This window comes from Molossus molossus, unplaced genomic scaffold, assembly GCF_014108415.1.
Source record: "Molossus molossus isolate mMolMol1 unplaced genomic scaffold, mMolMol1.p scaffold_m16_p_28, whole genome shotgun sequence".
Classification (NCBI taxonomy): domain Eukaryota; kingdom Metazoa; phylum Chordata; class Mammalia; order Chiroptera; family Molossidae; genus Molossus; species Molossus molossus.
Genome location: NW_023425364.1, coordinates 1,281,205 through 1,297,627, shown reverse-complemented (window position 1 = coordinate 1,297,627; position 16,423 = coordinate 1,281,205). Strand labels below are relative to the sequence as shown.

At 56.3% G+C, this 16,423-nt stretch overlaps 1 protein-coding gene across 8 annotated transcripts in view; it reads left to right on the top strand.

The window, feature by feature from the left end:
- The window catches only part of LOC118641334 (myosin phosphatase Rho interacting protein), a 156,324-nt gene that overhangs the window by 116,301 nt on the left and 23,600 nt on the right, over positions 1-16,423 (top strand). For 6 of the 8 annotated variants that reach the window (XM_036278461.1, XM_036278460.1, XM_036278458.1 and 3 more), the window contains 4 exons: positions 31-140; positions 4,010-4,574; positions 6,745-6,861; positions 9,308-13,165. In XM_036278461.1, coding sequence (XP_036134354.1) covers positions 31-140; positions 4,010-4,574; positions 6,745-6,861; positions 9,308-13,165 — 4,650 coding nt within the window. The remainder of the gene's footprint in view (positions 1-30; positions 141-4,009; positions 4,575-6,744; positions 6,862-9,307; positions 13,166-16,423) is intronic. The other 2 variants (XM_036278464.1, XM_036278465.1) reach the window with 1 other exon arrangement.

The window sequence follows — 16,423 nt, the reverse complement described above, 5'->3', positions numbered from 1 at the left end:
GTCACTGATCATGCCTTGTCTTTGGTGTAGACAAAGGAGGGTGAGTTCACCCTCTCTGCTATGACATCTGGAATCCGGCGGAATTGGATCCAGACCATCATGAAGCATGTCCATCCGACCTCTGCCCCAGATGTGACCAGGTAAAGTCTAAGGGAGCCACCTGGCGCAGCACGGCCTCCTTTCTGCCTCTTTAGTCCCACCGCTGACTGGTCCCTGCTCATTCTTTTTTTTTTTTCCCTTGTTAATCCTTACCCGAGGATATTTCTCCATTGATATTCAGAAAGAGTGGAAAGGAGGGAGGGGGACAGAGAGACACACACCTCAGTGCGAGAGAGACATCCATCGACTGCCTCCCACATGACCCCAACCTGGGCTGGGGATTGAACCTGCAACCCAGGCACGTGCCCTTGACTGAAAGCAAACCTGAGACCCTTTGGCCTGTAGACCGACGCTGAGCCAAACCAGCCAGGGCCCTGCTGATTCTTTCTGGCTCCCTGGTTTCTGTGTGTCAGGTCACCTTCCCTCCTTGAAGACTGGTTGGTGCCGCTGGCAGGTCTGAGTTCCCCTCGGTGGACAGGGCTCTGGGCTTTGCTGCAGCTGTGCTCCAGAAGCTTCATCCTGGCCCCCGTAGCATCTCTTTCTTGTTTCCTTTTCTCACCTCGCTTCTCCATCTGTTGCATTTCTGTGCACCCAGGAGAAGTCTCTGAAATTCTTGGTGCTGGAGCCTAAGTTGGAACACTGTTCCCCCCATAACGGTCTTTGGTTCACATGTGTCATGGTTCGCTGTGCGCCTGTCTCCTCCAGTCCTAGAGGTTAGAACTTCCTGGTTTCCTTCTGAAGGAGGATGTGAGTCCACTGGCTGGAGCTGGACCCGAGGCCCGGAGCTCCGCCTCACCTCAGGGCTGACAGCCTCTGCCCCTCGGACAGCCTCCCCCCGCCCTGACAGCCTCTCCCCTCGGACAGCCTCCCTCCTCGGACAGCCTCCCCCCCGTCCTGACAGCCCCCCTCGGACAGTCCCCCCTTTAGACAGCCTCCCCCCCCCCCAGACAGCCTCCACCCCTCGGACAGCCTCCCCCCGCCCTGACAGCCTCTCCCCTCGGACAGCCTCCCCCCCGCCCTGACAGCCCCCCTCGGACAGGCCCCCCCTTAGACAGCCTCCCCCCCCCAGACAGCCTCCCCCCTCAGACAGCCTCCCCCCCTCCCTAGACAGACTCCCCCCCCCCCCAGACAGCCTCCACCCCTCAGACAGCCTCCCCCCCCGACAGCCTCCCCCGCGAGCATCTCCCTGACACTTCTCAGGCATGCAGTTTCAATGACTCCTCAAGTGTTTTCTTACGCTCCAGGTGGCCCGGGTGCCTGCTTGGTGCCCTGTTGACCTGGGGTGGCTGTGGCCATGCCGAATCTTTTAAGTCCTTGCCTTCCTACTAGTGACACTGCACCTCTGTGAACAAGAAGAAAGCAAAGGAGCCCAAAATGGCTTTTCTTCCAATGTGTATAGGCACTGTTTGTTCAGTAATTGTTCCTGCGTCGGTAAGGCCAGGAGTGGTGACCGGGACATGCCGTTCAGCGTCCTGTTAGTGGAATGCGTCCTGTGTACAGAGATGTAAGAGGCACCCCCCTTCCATGGGGCTGCGTCCCATGCAGCTCAGCAGCTCTGCCCCTCGGCTCTCCCATTCCAGAGCAGAGGCAAAGCCTTGCAGGCCCCACAGTCTTTCTGAAACTTAAGGATGCCCCAAAGCAAAGCAAGAGAGGCACCTCGGGCTTCTCTGCCAGGCTGCTATGTGGCTTGCAAGAGGTAGGCGGCTCAGGCAGTGGGCACACAGGGCCAAGTGGCCTCAGGTTGGGCCTCTCCTAGCCACTGGCCCTCACCTGCTCACCCTGGCCCTGTACAGCAGGTTGAGGACCCGGCTGGGGGATGTCAGCTTTGGGACTTCTCAGGGCAGGTGTGGGGCTTTGGCCTCCAAAGAGTTATAAAGGGTACACTCGAGCCCACCTGTGTGTGCATGCGGCTTAAAGAGGGCATCTGCCAGCCCTGGCCCGTGTTGCTCAGCGCTTAGAGCATCAGCCTACGGACCAAAGAGTCACGGATTGATTTCAGTCAAGGGCATGTACCTTCGTTTTGGTTTGGTCCCTGGCTCTGGTTGGGATTGTGCAGAAGGCAACTAATCAGTGTGTCTCTCACATTGATGCCCCCCCCCCTCCCCCCACTATCTGAAGATAAATAGAAAAATAGTTTCGGGTGAGGATTTAAAATAAAAAGTGGCATCTACAAACCCTGGCCAAGTGGTTCAATTGATTGGTGTGGGTTCTGTTCCTGGTGAGGGCACATACCTAGATTGTGGGTTCAATCCCCACTCTCAGGGGCATGTATGGGAGGCAGCTGATCAATATTTCTCTCTCATCTCTGAAATCAATGAGAACATATCCTCAAGTGAGGATAAAAGAAGTGCCTCTCCCAGGCCGGCAGGCAGGCGTGTCTCCCTTCCTCACAGGCACCAGCCTTGGACAGGGGCTGGATGGGCTGCGCAGGGCCAGCATTTGTTTCTGCAGGGAGGCTGGCATGGCCACTGTTTCTGACTAGGGTTCCCTTCATGTTAGTGGAGAGGTTTGTTTCCTGGTTAGTTTTCAGCCTTTGTGCTTGTTTGATATGGGCTCTTATAGTTTGAGGAAAATGGATTTTTTTTAGTGCTACCAGGCTAAGTCCCAAGAACGTATTAGGAACAGTTACAGACATCAGAGGCATTGGGTGAAGCTGGGTGCTGTAGGCTCCCTGTGTTTGGTGGGGGTTGGGGTTTCCTGCCTGGGGGCTCAAGGGGCCCAGGAGGGGCTTCCTCTGTCAGAGAGACGGGCGGGTCCAGTGCCCACGTGGCTGCCGCCGCCTGTGTCCCTGTCCTCCAGTGCCCTGTGGTCTGTGGGTCTGCTCCACCTCTCGTTCAGGGCATCGGAGGTCTGTCCTGGAGAATCTTTGTTCAGATGCAGATGTACTCTTAAAGGGGAAACTCACAGGTCCTACCCCTCTGAAGCACTCACTGCTCAGCCCTGGGACGGGTGGCCTAGCAGGTGATGATGGTGAGCCCATTCTCTTCTCCTTGGGCCCCTGTCACTAGCTCCTTTCTCTTTGGCCCCATTTAAACACAGGTGCTCCCTGTAGCACTCAGCCCTCGTAGCCCCAGGGCTTCCTACTGTGCTCTTTGCCCCTGTCCCTTTCAGGCTGTGGGTCTCTGGGGTTTATCCAAAGAGCGTGGAGATCGCGCCTCAGCCCACCATGACTGACGCCTCTGTCCTTTCCCTCCCTGGCTCTGCTTCTCTTCAGGAGTCTTCCCTTTGGGCACATTGGGGAGAGGCGTGGGCTTGCTGCTGGGCAGGTAGAAGTGCCCTTGAGGGCCCTGCCCTCCCGTCAAGTGGGCTAGTTCGCGCCACCTGGGACATCTCTGATTTGTCCATAGGTCATCTCAGGCCTGTCACTCTGACTCATCTATCACAGCAGCCACCAGGGTGGCTTTCCTGAAACACCTGACCATGTTACTTCCCTGCTTACTAAAACTCTTGATCCCTTCAAGGGACATGGCTGGTCTCATTCATTTGATCACCACTGCCCAGAACATGTGTGCCACAGGGGCGGCCTCCCTCATGACGGGTTTGGACAATGACTGTGCCTAGTGCAGCCTGATGGGGCTCTGGCTGTAAGCAGGGCAGGTGCTCCCTGTGCTTCATCATCCCGGTGACAGGGCCATTGTGACACCCCCACAGCATCTCCTCAGTTACAGGACCCTTCTGGTGTCCTGCTGGAAACCTCCAGGCCATCTGGCTCTTTCTCTCCCATTCCCACTCAACTCAGTTTGGGTTCCCTCCAGGAGACCATGACAAGGTCCTTTCTTCCCCTGTCCCGAGAGCTGCAGCAGAGGCAGGAAGAAGTGTGGGGAAAGCTGGGACCCTCTGCTGGGGTGAGCACCAGGAGCCACGCCTGACAAGCTGTTTACACCCCCCCCCCCCCCACTCCCCACCCCAGCTCCCTGCCGGAGGAGAAAGGCTGCAGCAGTTCCTCCTTCGAGACCTGCCTGAGGCCCAGGGAGAGGCAAGAGGTGGAGCCCAGGGTAACAGACTCGGAGCAGAAGAGGAGCCGCGCTCGGGAGCGCAGACGGGAGGGGCGCTCTAAAACCTTCGACTGGGCCGAGTTCCGCCCCCTGCAGCAGGCCCTGGCGCAGCAGAGGACCAGCACCACGGGGCCGCCCACCGCCCCACCTGAGGCAGAGCCTGGAGAGCTGGAGCGGGAGCGGGTGCGGAGGCGGGAAGAACGCCGCAAGCGCTTTGGTATGCTGGACACTGTGGACGGGCCAGCTTCTGATGACACGGCCTTGAGGATGGAGGTTGATCGGAGCCCAGGCCTGCCCGTGATCCCCGACTTCAAGACCCAGAATGTACATGTGGAGATCGAGCAGCGGTGGCATCAGGTGGAGACCACTCCTCTCCGGGAAGAAAAGCAGGTGCCCATTGCCCCTCTGCACCTGTCCTCCTCAGAGGACAGAAGTGACCAGCTCTCCACTCACGAGCTGACCTCTCTGCTGGAGAAGGAGGTAACGACCGTGGGGTGGACGGGTGGGTGGGTTCCATGCAGCAGCCTTTCCTGAGCGCCTCACTGTGCCTGGTGGTGGCCTGCGTGGTTTAGCTGCACAGCACTGAGGGAGACGTCCTCTCTGCCCCAGGTGCTTGCAGATCATTCAGGAAGGTAAACACACAGACAGGCAGGTTCTTACAGTGTGGTCGCTGAGAGGCTCAGGGAGTGCCGCCTGGCAGGGAGGGGCTCTGGGCCTTTCTAGGACAGAGCCGTTTGCGTTAGAGTCCGGTGGCCAGAGGAGAAGCTGGCAGGGTTACAGGGCCCAGGTTAGGGCCTTGTCTCCCCTGTTTTCAGTGTGAACCAGAGATTTGAGAAGGGAAAGGAGCATGAACAGAGTTGGCTGTGACCTGCACCAGGTCGCTCTGGGTCAAGCAGGCCAGCTGGACGCAGAGCAGAGCGCCAGGACTTTCCCAGCAGCCTATGGAGGAGACCTGAGGGCAGGGCAGGCAGCAGGAAGCAGGTGGTTCTAGATGCTCGAGATACAAAACAGGGCCTTGGGCCCTGACCGGTTTGGCTCAGTGGTTAGAGTGCCAGCCCGTGGACCAAAGGGTTGCAGATGTGATCCCTGGTCAAGGGCACATGCCTGGGTTGCAGGTTCAATCCTCAGCCCTGGTTGGGGTTATGCAGGAGGCAACCAATTAATGTGTCTCTCTCCCTCCCTCCCTCCCTCCCTTCCACTCTATCTTTTTTTTTTTTTTTTATCCTCACCCGAGGACATTTTTCCATTTTTTGTTCAGGTAGAGTGGGGGGGAGAGAGAGGAACAGAGAGAGAGAGAGAAACATCGATGTGAAAGGAACACATCAAGTGGCTGCCACCCGCACAACCCAACCAGGGCCGGGGACAAACTGCAACTGAGGTACGTGCCCTTAGCGGGAACCGAACCCGGGTCTCTCAGGACCGCAGGCCGACGCTCTAACCACTGGGCCAAACCGGCCAGGGCCCTTCCACTCTATCTTTAAAAAAAAAAAAAAAAATAATGGAAAAATATCCTCAGGTGAGGATTAATAACAACAAACAAAGGCCCTTGGTGGGTGAGCAGTTGAAAGATGCCCTGTAACTCATTTGGCACGGGCTGCACTGCAGGGGCTGTTTGCAGAGCAGGCCCTCTAGGCATTCAGATGCAGAGATGAGTAAGTCAGCTCCTGCATCTGTAGCATGTGTTTCTTCATGAAACATATCCAGAAATCAAACCTGGGGAACTTCCACAGTAGTTTGTAAGTCTGAACAGGGAGTTCCTGACCAAGGAGGTTCAGCATTACATTTCCACATTTCACGTGTGTTCTTCACATGAGCAACTAATAAGGGTTTGTCACTTTGGTCTGCCTCACTGCTGATTTTTTCCCTTAGCTGATTAAATTCATGAGGCTGACATTTATCACTAGCGTCAAACACTTTGATTTTATTTCTACTTTCTATGCCTGGTGATAAGATAGTAAAGGCAAGATGCAATAAATAACAGTTCAAACTCATATTCCTCTAAGCTGCCAAAACAGGCCTGCTGGCCAGCAGGCCACGCACTGAACCGTAAGTTTGTTTTAAACAGCAGTGTCTGAAAGTCAGGGGTCTCCGTGCCTCTTACAGCAGTCCTGGCAGGTTCCTGGCCGTCGACTGTGCTCCGTCTCCCTGCTCACCACAGCCTCTGGGGTTCAGGCAGGCAGAGTGGCCCACATGGCCCGCATCTAGGCACCTAGGAAATAGGGAAGAAGTAAGTGCATGACTGACAGAATTCAAAGCCATTGAAAGCAAGAGGAATGTGAAGCAGCTTCCACATCTCATGGAACCCTTCGGGAACCCTCTTTGCAAACAGTTTTATGTGGCATCCGTTGTAGCAAAGTGGAGTTGTTGCAGTGGAAGCCAAGGCAAGGGCTGTCTGACCATGCTGAGGAAACCAGAGCTCGTTTCCTGGTGGGCGTGCAGAGGCCGCCTGCCCTGTTACTTGTGTCTCTCACAGCTGGAGCTGCCACTAAGGGCCAATCAGCGCATCCCTGACCTGTGGGCGTGTGCAAGGCCAGGGAGGAGGCCATGCTCTCAGCCCAGCTGGTGTCAAAAATGCCACCGTGGGCCTCTACCATGCTGCTGACTCTGTTACCATCATTTTGCTAAAAGATGTGTGTCTTTTTGTCAACAGTTGGAGCAGAGCCAGAAGGAGGCCTCGGACCTTTTGGAGCAGAACCGAGTCCTGCAGGACCAGCTGAGGGTAGCTCTGGGCCGAGAGCAGAGTGCCCGGGAGGGCTACGTGCTGCAGGTAGGGCTGGGGGGCTACCGGCGCACGAGACACACTCGGGGTTCCGTGTGAAGGGCCTGGCAGGCTAGGAGTGTGCAAAGCCTGCCTGAGCAGGGGCAGCCTCTCCCACGTGCCACCCGCTGGGCTCCTCCGCCACAGGACTGCGCGCTCTGTGCCATGGGCCATGTGTGTCTCTCTCCTCCTAGTGTTCCATTCTGGGGGATCTGCCTGCAGCTTCTGTCTAAGGTTTTTTTCTGTTTGTTTTTAGTACAATAATTGTGGTGGTTTTTTTTCTTTTGGCTCTCAATGTAGTCCAGTATACATTTATTATAAATACCATACATTTGCATGTCATTGTAATCGTTTTTACAGGCCAAAAGCAGTGTTCGGCCTGTTCCGCACATGGAAGAGATTGAGGAACAGCCAGCCGAGTGCCTCCTGAGGATCGAGTTAGCGCAGAATAGCTGTGTGTCCCTGTCCCTGCCTATCTCTACACACCTCCAGGCAGGCTCCTGACCCCAGTTCTGTCTTCTGCCTAGACTGAAGTTTTGGGGAAACGTCATCGCCCACCCCTGAGCCAGCCCACACAGCCCAGAGAGGAGATGAGGCCACAGCCAGGTCGTCAGCTGAGAACCCAAACCCAGTGTCCACAACCAGAGCTCTGCCACAGTCCTGGTCAGCAGGCAGGTCCACAGACAGCTGTGGGCTCTCTGACCTCAGCATTGTAGGCCCTGTTCTGTTCTGGGCACATGAGTACCGTGGAGTAACATGCTAGTGGAGAGACGACGGGCAGATGCGTGCTGGGTAAAAGCAGGATGGGGTGATGGAACAGGGCTCTGCCAAGGCTGAGGACCCAGCTCTCAAGGCAGGTCCTGGGTCCAAGTACAAGCACTGACTGGCCAGCAGAAGCCAGTGTCCCCTCCCCCACAGCACTAGCTCCTCCTTGCCATGTAGACTCAGACCTTGTCCCCAGGGCTCTACCAGCTCTCCGTGACCCGAGTATATGAATAGTTGCTGTGTCAGCATTTCCAGACCACCATGCCTTGGCTGCCTCCGTCCACGTGGTCCAGGGCCGCACTGAACCCTCTGGGCAGCCTGCCTTCCTGTCCTGTCCGTGCCATCGCTGATGCATGTTCCCTCTGCCTTCTCTTTCTTTCACTTCTCTCCCCAGCTTCCTCTGCGGCCTCGGGTGCCCTGGTGCCCTGTGCCGCCTCCTCAGCCCTTTCAGCTGTGGTTCTTGCTATGCCCAGTTCAGACTCTCAGACACCAGGAGCTGGGGATGGGGCGTTCCCTTGTTGCACACAGCTCACTGGGCTTGCTGTCATGTGTGTGGACCCTCCAGATTTGGTTGGGCCCCATCCTGCGCAGACCCACTTCACAGCAGGCGGTGAGGGTGCGCACAGCAGGGTCTGCACATTGCTGGCCTGGAGCCTCTCTCCATGTCTCACTGGGGTGACGGCAGGGCTGCTTCTGAGCGCCTTGCTGCGGGGTCTGACAGTGGGCTGCTTTCCAAATCCTGGTTGCTCGGGGGGAGCAGGGGCCTGTGGGACAAAGGGTCAGAGGAGTCTGCCTGGGATGGCGCTGTGGAATTGCTGGGAGGAGGAGCTTGCTGGGAGGCGTAGCTGTGCTGTGGAGTGTAACTTAGTAACGTAACTGAGTGTCACATCTGTGGCTTCCCCAGCAGACCGAGGGGGGCCGCTAACAGGCCAAATTCTTAGGCTGGGCTGTTTTCACTTTTGTTCGTGTTCTTGTTGTTTTCCACATGATTAGTTCTGTCTATTCTGCATGCTTTTCTTTTTGGGGAGTTCTGTTTCATTTGTGTTTTGTTTTGCATGCTTCACTTTCTCGTTTTGAATTCCACAAAGGTTTGTTTTGTTGATGATCATATTTTACTCCATGGTTTCGTTTCCCCTTGTTTTGTCTTCTTACAGGTAGAGATTAGTTCTTCCTGTTACTGTAGAGGACGAGCTCCACTTCCAAAAGGAGACTGTGGGTGTCACCTCGCTGACATTCCCGAGCAGCTGCCTCCCTTCCTTCTTTCCCTGTTCTAGAAGGAAGTGACGTCACCACCCGCACCCTCCGTCCTGTGCTTTTTTAGGGCTGATTGTCTAGAGCTGTGTATCTTTTGTTTGTAAAACAGACGATGCCCCAGCTCTGCTCCCCTCCTTCCTACCCTCTTGTCTCCAGTCTTTGTTTGCTTACCCGTGTGTTTCATTGTTCGGTTTTGTTTGGTTTACTTCTCCTAGAAGCTATTCGATTAGAGTTGTTTTGATGCTATTATCCATGTTTTCTGTTTATCTGGAAGCAGCACTTATCAAAATATTTTTTTTAATGAAAAAAAATTGTGCAAAGGATAAAAGTCAAATCCACCAAGGAACTTTTCTGTGGTTGACCCTGGCCAGAGGTGTGACACTCAGAACTGGGAAGCCCGAGTGTTACTAACCAGTGTTTAATCGGTTTTTTTAAGACTGAAGTGGCCACCTCCCCATCTGGTGCCTGGCAGAGGCTCCACAGAGTCAACCAAGATGTGCAGAGGGAGCTGGAGGTGCAGTGCCGGCGCCAGGGGCTGACCACGCAGCAGACCCAGGCCCTGAAGCGCAGCTACGGGGAGGCCAAGGATGCAGCCCGGCACCACGAGGCCGAGACCCAGAGCCTCCAGGCAAGGCTCAGCAGTGCTGCTGCTGAGCTCACCATCAAGGAGCAGGCGCTGGCCAAGCTCAAGGGAGACCTGAAGCTGGAGCAGGACAAGGCCCGCGAGCACTGGGAGGAGTGGCAGCACAGCAAGGCCGCGCTGAGCGGTCAGCTCCAGGCCAGCGAGCAGAAGCTCAAGAGCGCCGAGGCCCTGCTGCTGGAGAAGACTCAGGAGCTGCGGGACCTGGAGATGCAGCAGGTGCTGCAGAGGGACCGGCAGAAGGAGGTGCAGAGACTACAGGAGCGCATTGCCGACCTCAGCCAGCAGCTCAGTGCTAGCGAGCAGGCCCAGAGGCTGATGGAGGAGAAGCTGCAGAGGAACTATGAGCTACTGCTGGAGAGCTGCGAGAAGGAAAAGCAGGCGTTACTGCAGAACCTGAAGGAGGTGGAGGACAAAGCCAGCGCCTACGAGGACCAGCTCCAGGACCATGAGCAGCAGATGGAAGTCCTCCAGAAAGAGAAGCTGAGTGCCAACTTCGAGGGCAGTCAGGTGGTGCACCAGCTGGAGGAGCAGCTGCAGGTGAAGGAGGCCAGCATCCAGACGCTGGCCCAGCATGTCCAGAGCCTCCGAGACGAACGGGACCTGATCAAGCAGCGGTTCCAGGAGCTGATGGAACGCATCGTCCTGTCGGACGGGGATGTTGCTGAACTTCAGGAGAAGCTGAGGGGACGAGAGGCCGACTACCAGAGCCTGGAGCACTCCTACAGGAGCGTGGCGAGCCAGCTCCAGGGCATGCACACTCTGCTGAGAGAGAAGGAGGAAGAGCTGAAGCGCATCAAGGGAATGCACGAGAAAGTTCTGGAAAAGAAAGATCAGGACCTCAATGAGGCTTTGGTTAAAATGGTTGCCTTGGGGAGCAGCTTAGAGGAAACAGAAATGAAGCTCCAGACAAAGGAAGAGATTTTAAGGAAGGTCGCACAGGCACCTTCAGAGGAAGAGGAGCCGCAGAGCCCCCTGGAAGGAGCGGAGGGCAGAGCCTCACTTTTGGGCCCACAGCTCCAGTCTTTGGGCGCCCCTCCTAGCTTCCCACACGTGAGGCTCGAGGATGAGGACCCCGGAGCTGCCCCGCGGGAGAAGCACGGGCACAGCAGCCCGAGGAGAGAAGCGAGCATGACGCCCCCGAAGTCAGAAACGCCTGACAAGGAGGGTCACTTGAAGAACACAGCCAAGTTTGAGCAGGGTGCACCCAGTGTTAAAAGACAAAGAATTCGGTTCTCCACAATCCAGTGCCAGAAGTACGCCCACCCCGATGGGTCTGAGAAGACCTGGGCCAGCAGCACATCCTCTGACACCAGTCAGGACCGGTCGCCCTCCGAGGAAAGTATGTCATCAGAGGCCACCCTCAGCTCGCTCCCTGCCACCAGCGACTCCGACACCTACCTCTCCATCATACATTCCTTGGAGACGAAGCTCTACATCACAGAGGAGAAGCTGAAAGATGTGACAGTGAAACTGGAGAGCCAGCAGGGCCAGAGCCAGGAGGCTCTGCTCACGCTGCACCGGCAGTGGGCTGGCACCGAGGCACAGCTACGCGAGCAGCTCCGCGCCAGCCTGCTCCAGGTCGGCGCACTGGCCTCCCAGCTGGAGCAGGAGAAACACGCCAGGGCGAAGATAGTTGAAAACCACGTAGGGGAGCTTGGCAACTTCCAGGTCAAAAACACTCAGGCCCTGGCTTGCTTAGAAAATTGCCGAGAACAGCTACGATCTCTGCCAGGGTCTGGCCAGGAGGAAGCACAGGAGGCAGGAGCAGGCCCCCTCGCCAGTGTGGAGAGCGTGCTGGTCAACGCCATCCAGGCCCTGCGTCACTGGCCAGCCCCTGCAGACAGCGGGATCCAGGCTAAGCTTGAGGAAGGGGTTCCCTCGGAGGAAGGGGAAGAGGCCTCGCAGCAGCTGCCTCGCCAGCCTGAGCTGACCGAGCAGCAACAGCTGCAGGTCCTTTCTGATCAGATCGCTCTGGAAGCCTCACTGATCAACCAAATAGCAGACTCTTTAAAAAACACAACATCAGATATCTCGCACGTTCTCCATGAGATTTCTCAGTCAGGAAAGTTGCCCCTGGAGGCTGGAAGTGCCACGGTCTGTCTGGGGGCCCCAGCGGAAACCTGGGCTAAGAAGGTGCTGGTGGATGGTGAATTTTGGAGCCAGGTCGAGTCCCTGAGTAAGCACCTGGAGATGGTTGGGGGCGAGGCAGCCGGCACACCGGGAGGCGGGCAGCAGCGCATCCCACAAGCCCTGGTCCCTGCCCTGGCAGACGCTACGTGGGTCCGGGCAGAGCTCAGCTTTGCTGTGCAGTCAGTGAGGGAGTCATTCCACCGCAGGTTGCAGAGCATCCAGGAGACTCTCCGGGGGACTCAGGCAGCCTTACAGCAGCACAAGCACATGCTGGGGGAAATCCTGGGAGCCTACCAAACCCCTGACTTTGAGAGAGTGATGCAGCAGGTCTCAGAGGCCCTCCGGCTTCCAGCAGGCATTGCAGATGGCACCCAGGCACCCTGGGACTTGAGCCTCTTAGGAGAAGAACTGAGTCATCAAGACACAGCTGGCTCCCAGGAGCCCTTGCACTTGTCCGACCAGAGCTCTGGGGCCCTCGTTGCTATTCAGGAAGAACTCGCCCTGCAGCTGAAAGATAAAGCCAGCCTCTTGGGAGAGATAGCCGCCTCTTTAACTTCTCTCGCCCCTGTGGAATCGGTAAGAGACTGTCAAAAGCTTCTTCAGGTGTCCCGGAATCTTTCCTATAACACTTATTTTGGAGGCCTTGGTCAGTATTCTTCATTATTAGTTAAAGACGCAATTATCCAGGCTCAGGTGTGTTACGCAGCCTGCAAAATCCGGCTGGAGTATGAAAAGGAGCTTCAGTGCTACAAGGAGTCCTGTCAGAGCAAGGGCGCCTCCTGCCAGGAGCACGAGCAAGCTGTCGGAGCCCTGCGGGAGGAGTACAAAGAGCTTCTCCGGAAACAGAAGAGCGAGTACCTGGAGGTGATTGCCATCGTTCAAAGGGAAAATGCAGAGCTCAAGGCCCAGGTTGCCCAGCTGGATCAGCAGCAGAGGTATCTGGAAGAAGTGGAGAGCAAGCACAGCGAGAACATGTCTGCATTGCAGGGGCGGTACGAGGAGGAGATCAGGTGTGTGGTGGAACAGCTGAGCAGAGCAGAGGACACACTGCAGGCCGAGCACAGTCGTGTGCTGAGCCAGCTGGACGCCTCCCTCAGGGACAGGCAGCACATGGAGAGGCACCATGTGGAGCAGGTGCAGACCCTGGAGGACAAGTTCCAGCTCAAGGTCAAAGAGCTGCAGACCATCCACGAGGAAGAGCTGAGGACCTTGCAGGAGCACTACTCCCAAAACCTGCAGTGCCTGCAGGAAACCCTCTGCCACTGCCAGGGGCAGCCCCCAGGGGCCCTCCTGGCCAGCAGCCCCCACCAGCCCACTTTCTCCACCTGGCCAGCTGACCAGCCCCAGGATGCTCTGCAGGTGGCCAGTGGGGAGGCCGACTCCATGACAGGGCTGAGAGAGCGCATCCAGGAGCTGGAGGCTCAGATGGACGTCATGCGGGAGGAGCTGGAGCACAAGGACCTGGAGGGCAATACGGCCACGTTGCGAGAGAAGTACCAGAAAGACTTTGAGAACCTCAAGGTTTTGAAGCATCGTTTAATTTGCAAAATGGTTGAGAGGCAGGCGTTTTCCTGCTCGTTGGGAGGTGGTTTCTGGTGCATTAGACCCTGGGTGGAGCCAGGAGACAGTTTTCGGCCCTGAGTTACTGGATAAGCAGAATCTGTTCAACATTCCACCCCCTCCTCGACTCCCTGCTCACCATGGTGTGGCCTCAGAGCAGGGCCCGCGTTAGGGTCTGGCGTCCTATTTCACATCCCCACCAGGAAAGAGGACAACAGAACAGGATCACTGGCGAGAGAGGGAGTGTCGTCTCCCCGTCGCCTTCCCACCAATTTCTGGAAGCCTCTCTGCTCCCTCTCACCGCCCCTCACAACCTCACCCTTTTTCCTGCCCCAGCAGAACCCACCTCCAGGCTGATGCAAACCCACACTGGAGGACGAGAGCCTGGGGTAGACGGGCCAGAGGCACCCTTGGAGGGCTGTCTCGTAACTTGTAGGAGAGCAGGGTGTGGGGTTCTCAGAGATAGGAATGTTTACAGGACAGTGTGAGAGTCGCTCTCCCATTCCCACCCCGGGGAGCTGGCATTTAGTGGGCATCCTAGGTAAGGAATGTAAGAGCACAACTTCCAGCTGCTGGCCCTCCTCAGGGGCTTTGAGAAATACCTCTCCTCATCACTGTTCCCCACACCCCTGCCCTGTTTCACATTCTGCCTCATTGGGCAGAACACTCAGGCCCTGGCACTCAAAGGTAACAACAGTTCAGGGCCCAGATGCCAGGTGTGTGAAGTGGCCCCGCTCCTCACCTACCCCTTTCATAACCAGAGACACCGTGTGTGCACATGGCTGCCCAGAATGCTCCCTAAGCGTCTCAGTGTCACCCTCTTGAGCTACTCACCATCGCATGGAGCTGTACCCAGTAAATGCCCAGGTCCCTCGCAAAACCTTAGTCCCCAGGCAAGCCTGGGGTGAGCTGCCCCCCCCACCCCCCCCACCCCCCGTGCGGCACAGAGCCGACCCCCAGCTCTGCTGTGTTGCCAGACACTGAGCTGATGCTGCTGTCCAGCAGGACACCATGGCTTTCCTCGGGCAGCTCACTCCTCCAGCTCTGAGGGAGGAAGAGGACTGTGCTTCATGTCAGCAGTGTGTTCTTTATGTGACAACACAGCCCCCACCAAAGACACGCGTGTGGGTGCCAGCAAGCACTCGGGTGGCCAAGAGACCATCTTCACTGTTCTTGGCCTTTTGAAAACCATTATGAATCATGGGAAAACTTCAAGGGCTGTTTTCCGAAAGAGCCCAGCTGATGCCCCGTGGCAGTCAGGGCACAGCATCCAGACGGGGCTTCAGAGGGTCGGCACAGACAAGGCCCTAGTGCCTCCCCACCCGCAGGACCCCACAGCTTTTCCCAGCACCCGCCAGGTCTGTGCAGACGGTGCCTGGGCTTATGTGCATCCCAGGTTCCCAGGGGCCCGCGTGCTCCCCCTCCAAAGTGAGCTGCTTCCTGTCTGTTCCACACAAGTCTCTTGTACAGCCAGGCAATTTCAGCTCCCACGCCGGTCAGCTGGGCATAGATGAGGCTTTGACCAGAGTAGCGACATCAGACCACTAGTTAGCAAGACGTCAGAGAGGAGAGTACTGCCTTGTGTTGACACTGGCCACAGATGGTGCTGGGACCCAGTGTCCCCACTGGTGACATAAGTCCACGGTGTTCTTGTCGACACCCTTGAGACACACAGAAATTACAGCCATACCACACTCGAGTGGTCCCCCTAGTGCTATTACTTTGTGTTTGCCCAGGTTGGGGAGATGGGTCCGGGCCTCGGCTCCTGTGCTGTAGCCACAGGCTGGTGATGCCTTCCCTCGTGATTCTGCACAGTCATCACTGAGGAACTTCCATTGGTCCCAGGGGTTATTGCTTAAACATTAAAATTTGTCTACAGATTATTTTTTTAGCACATACACTCTCCAAGGAAGCAGCCGGTCTTTAAAGATACCTCAGAGATTCTGTAGTGTTGACCCTCATTTAAATATTCTAAAGCATTCAAATCACACTAGTACTTACAAGCCGCCCGCTGTGTGTTGACCGGGAAGCCGTATGTGAACCAAGCCCATGGTTGGGGATGGTGGGCTCTGTATGGGGAGGGTCCAGGAGCCACTGCTCCGGGTTCCTCCTGCTTCCAGATGGAACCTTTGGGAGAAATGATGCCCAGTTCATGGTGAACACAGTCAAGCTCAGACACCCAGTGCAACAAATCTGTTGCAGTGAAGTCCAGACTAGGACCATGAGTTTGAAAACACTGAATTGAGGACGTCAAAAATGCCTCACATTACTGTGAGGCTCAGATACCAGGCATGGCGATCTGGTTTCTTGGCATCTTTTTTCTTGAATCCATGTGCAAGAGGACTGACCAAATAGTACAGGGCTGGGAGGGGGAGCCCTCACTTGCATTTGGAATGTAATATGGCCACATTCTTCCAGCTTTTAAAAATCACCGAAAGGCCTGATCCCTAGTTAAAAACAGATTTTGCAAAGAACTTAGAAAGTGTGACTCGTGTACAGAACAGTTGCGCATACCTCCTTGCGTCTGTGGCACACTCACCCGCCCTGCTGGCGAGAGCAGCTGGTCAGCCAGGCCTGGACACCCCGGTGTAGCTGTGTGCAATGGCCTGGCCCCTCTTAGGACATGCCTGTGTCCTCCTGTGCTCATGTCCAGGTAATAGCCAACTTAAGTTATAACAGGGCATAGACAAGTTTGGAGAGCAGTTTCTCTGTCATATGTCCCAGTGTAGTTACTGGAGGCACTAATTACTGCCCCTCTGTGCTCCTTCAAAAGAAGAGGGTGGAGGACACTGGCTGGGAGGGAAGAGCTTGTACAGCCCCCTGTGGACACCAGAGAGGTTGAAGGATCAGGTGAGGGTGGCTGACTAGTCAGTGGCAGGGCCAGGCCCCTTAGAGTCCCCAGTCCAGAGTCCTGACTGGGACATTTGTGAAAGGCCTGGTTTGTGATGCACTGAGTGCTCCTCACTGTGTGAGCTCAGACCAGACACGGCCAGCCTCTGCACACTCACTCTTCTCCCTTGTGTCCATCCTACCTGGCAGTAGTTCTGTTGTGGTCCAGGGTTGGCCATTTTAGATCCCACTGCAGCCTCTTCCCTCCCACAAGACCAATTCTTTCCACAGGAAGTAAGACCCTTTATAGATGTAGACACCCTTTCTAAGTGCTCTCACAGCATAACATGCCCAGTGGCATCGGTGAGATTCTGCACAGACGGCTCTCAG